This window comes from Ursus maritimus, unplaced genomic scaffold, assembly GCF_017311325.1.
Source record: "Ursus maritimus isolate PB19 unplaced genomic scaffold, ASM1731132v1 scaffold_2, whole genome shotgun sequence".
NCBI classification, from domain to species: Eukaryota; Metazoa; Chordata; class Mammalia; order Carnivora; family Ursidae; genus Ursus; species Ursus maritimus.
Window position 1 is genome coordinate 37,326,275 of NW_024424452.1, and position 3,517 is coordinate 37,329,791.

Here is a 3,517-nt window from a genome sequence, read left to right on the forward strand (position 1 = left end):
GCGCGGTGGCTGCTGGTGGCACTGACCGCGGCCGCGGCGCTCGTGCGCCTGACCCAGCTGGGTGCAGCCGACCGTCAGTGGACCCGCTTCGTGCGCCGCCGCCCGCGCCGCTTTACTAGCTTCGAGCAGGTGGCGCAGCTGAGCGCGGCGGCTCGCGGTCTGGCCGCCTCCCTGCTCTTCCTACTCCTGGTCAAGGTGAGAGCTGGGCCGGTGGGGGCTGGGCTGAGGGCTGGGCTGCGGGGCTTTGGTCAGCTGACTCCGCTTGCCCGCAGGCCGCACAGCAGCTGCGTTTCGTGCGCCAGTGGTCGGTTTTCAGCAAGACGCTGTGCCGGGCCCTGCCGGAGCTCGTGGGGGCAGCCTTAGGGCTGGTGGCGCTGGCCGTGGCCTACACCCAGCTGGCCGTACTGGTAGGTGACGGGGAGGCCGGCAGGGAGGGCGGTGTAGCCCGGGACCCGCCCCTCACTCGTGCCCTCTTCTCGTGCAGCTGGTCTCCTCCTGCATGGATTCGCTTGGGAGTGCCGCACAGGCCCTGCTGGTGCTGTGCCCCGGGTCTGGGGCTCCTGCCCTGTGCCCTGCTGAGTCCTGGCGCCTGTCCCCACTGCTGTGCACGGGGCTCTGGGCCCTGCGGCTGTGGGGGGCCCTGAGGCTGGGGGCAGTCCTCCTGAGGTGGCGCTACCATGCGCTGCGTGGGGAGCTCTACCGCCCGGCCTGGGAGCCGCAGGACTACGAGATGGTCGAGCTCTTGCTGCGCAGGCTGCGCCTCTGGATGGGCTTCAGCAAGGTTAAGGAGGTGGGTACGGCCCAGTGGGGGGGAGAGGGACGCACCCTGGGCCCAGGTGAGCCCAGGGTGCAGCCGGACTGACCGAGCCCCTGTGCCGCCCCCAGTTCCGCCACAAAGTCCGCTTCGAGGGGATGGAGCCGCTGCCCTCCCGCTCCTCCAGGGGCTCCAAGTCTTCCCCGGATGCACCCCCACCCAGCGGGGGCTCTGACACCTCACGGCCCTCCACCTCCTCCAGCCAGCTGGACACGCTGAGTGGGGGCCTGGGCCGGCTGGGGCCACGGGGGGAGCCCGAGCCCTCTCGCCTCCAAGCCGTGTTCGAGGCCCTGCTTACCCAGTTCGACCGACTCAACCAGGCCACAGAGGAGGTCTACTGGCTGGAGCAGAGGCTGCAGAGCCTGCAAGGCCGCAGGAGCACTGGGGCCCCAGGCTCCTCTCCCCACAGCCCCTCCTCAGACCTGCGGCCAGCCCTGCCCAGCCGTCTTGCCCGGGCCAGTCGAGGCGTGGGCCTGGCTAGCGGCCCCAGCAGGGCTTCCCTGCGGGCCAAGAACAAGGTCCACCCCAGCAGCACTTAAGCCCCGGGGGACCTGGGCCATACCCCTTCCCTGGGGTGGGCCTGTGGTTTCACTCCGGCTTCTCGAAGGGAGCCGGAGCAGACACCGCTCAGTGTTAACTTCTGCCGCCCTCCGGGTCTCGGACCAGGCAGAACAGCTGCACGAAGGGCCCCCAGGGAAGAGGCAGCCGGTGTCTCTCTCTGGGGGTCTCAGCACTTTAAAGAGGCCGTGCGGGCAGCCAGGACCCAGGGTCCCCTCCCCAGCTCCCCGTGGGAGGACACAGCAGTATTGGGCCCAGAGCCCAGCCTCTGAGATGCTAATTTATTACCGGAGTCCTCAGGTACAGCGGGCTGTGCCCGGCCCCACCTCTTGGGCAGACATCTCCCCTCTGCTAAGGATCCAGGCTTCGGGGAGGGAGCCTGTACCTCCCGTGGTCTTCCCCACTAAGTTATTACCTCTCCTGTGCCCCTGCTGCGTGCACTCCCCTTCCGCTGCCATCTGTGTGTCTATCGTCAGTAATTTATATGGGGTTAAAATGTATATATTTTTGTACGTCGCTCTATTTTTCACTAGGGCCAAGGGACCCGGTGGCTGAAGCAGCCCTGTGCCCACTGTCGCCCACACTGAGGGGCAGCAGGGACAGCAGAGCTGGCCTCCCTTCCCAGACGGCTGACCGGAGGGCCACGGCAGCACTGGCTGCTGCTGGGCTGCGGGTCTGGCCTGGGGCAGGTGTGGGAGGGGAGGCTTGTGAGAAGGGCACGGCCCCCCCTCCGAGGCAGTTCACCCCGAGGGCCTTGTTCTGTGCCCAAGGCCGGGCAGCAAGAAGGCAGAGCCCAGATCTGCTGGTACCAGGTGTGGGGGAGAAGCAGGCCGAGCGCAGGGCAAGAACAGGGTGGCAGAGGAACAGAGCCCGCCCCGGGGGCTGGCTCCCGGGGCTGGGGAGGGTGAGCACACCACCGTGTGCGCAGGAGCATGTGTGTGGTGGCGTGGGCAGCCCCAACCGGCCCGTACCCTGCTGTGGGCATGGCCAAAGCTACAGCCTTGATACACCCCCGCCCCCGACAAAGTCAAATAAACAAGCTGGCTGACCGCATCCGTGTCCGTGAGTGACGCCGGTGGATGAGCAGGCCCGGGTTTTATTTCACATGCACACGCACACACGGGGCGGCCTCACACGAACTCTGTGAAGTCGTCCACTGAGGAGATGAGGCGCTTCCGCTGGCCCGTCTCGTACGTGGGCACGGGCTCTGCCGGCACCTGAGCAGGGCCTTTGGCGTGGCCCAGGGGGTGCATCTGCAGCAGGGGCAGGCTGGGGTTGGAGTAGTGGGCTTCCTCACGGATCTGAAGGAGAGGGGGGCTTCAGCAGGCTGGCAGCGTGGCGGGAGACTGGCGGGCAACCCCCACCCGCCACGGGGGGGGCCTGGGCCCGTCTTCCCTACCCGGTGGCGGAGCCGCTTGATGTGGCGGAGCCTGGCGATCCATTTGGAAGGGTAGATGTCGGTGGGGTTGGAGCGGCTATGATGCACCTGGGAGGCCATCTAGAGGGGGCAGGGAAGGGGTGAGCCCTCTGGGGGTGGCACCTGCGGCCCTGTCCCACCTGCCCCTCGGGCCATCCCCTTGACTCACGTTGGCGTGCAGAGCCATCTGACGGGCCACAAAAGGCAGGTTGCGGTCAGACACAATCTTGGCCACGCTGGTGTCCACGAGACCCTCCATGTCTGGGGAGAAACAGCGCTCACACCAGGGCTCAGGGCCCCGAGTGCCTCCCACCACACCCCTGCCCCGGGGCTCACCTTTCCTGCACTGCAGGGACACCAGGTTGCACTCGTAGTCCAGGGGGCTGATAATCACGTGAACGAAGTTGAACTGGCCCTGCCGGGCGGGACGACAGCACAGTTCACCCGGCCCCACTTCCTCCCTCTGCTGGGGCGGGGGGGGGGCTTGCTACCTGAACAAGCCTGTGCTCTGCTCACCACCGGCCGCTGCACACACCCTTCCTGCCCACTGACCTAGAGGCCCAGCTGCCTTCCCTCTCCAAACCCCACCTCCTCCACATCTGGCTCCTGCCACCGAATCCACCCAAGTTCAGGTTCTCAGGCATGACCCCAACAGGTGCACGGCCCCCGCCCTCGCCGCCCTGTGTCACCTGTGGCTCCGGCTGCCACCCAGGGACACCCCCCCCCCC

General features: G+C 67.5%; 1 protein-coding gene across 1 annotated transcript; it reads right to left on the reverse strand.

Moving 5' to 3' along the window:
* Positions 1-2,431: 2,431 nt before the first annotated feature.
* Positions 2,432-3,400, reverse strand: LOC121103847 (tuberin-like). Its single transcript, XM_040635524.1, has 4 exons — positions 3,126-3,400; positions 2,959-3,050; positions 2,772-2,870; positions 2,432-2,673 (listed from the first exon to the last, which is right to left on the reverse strand). The coding sequence occupies exons 2-4, from the start codon at positions 3,046-3,048 to the stop codon at positions 2,503-2,505; spliced, it is 360 nt and encodes a 119-aa protein (XP_040491458.1). The 5' UTR covers positions 3,049-3,050; positions 3,126-3,400; the 3' UTR covers positions 2,432-2,502.
* Between the last annotated feature and the right edge of the window lie 117 nt (positions 3,401-3,517).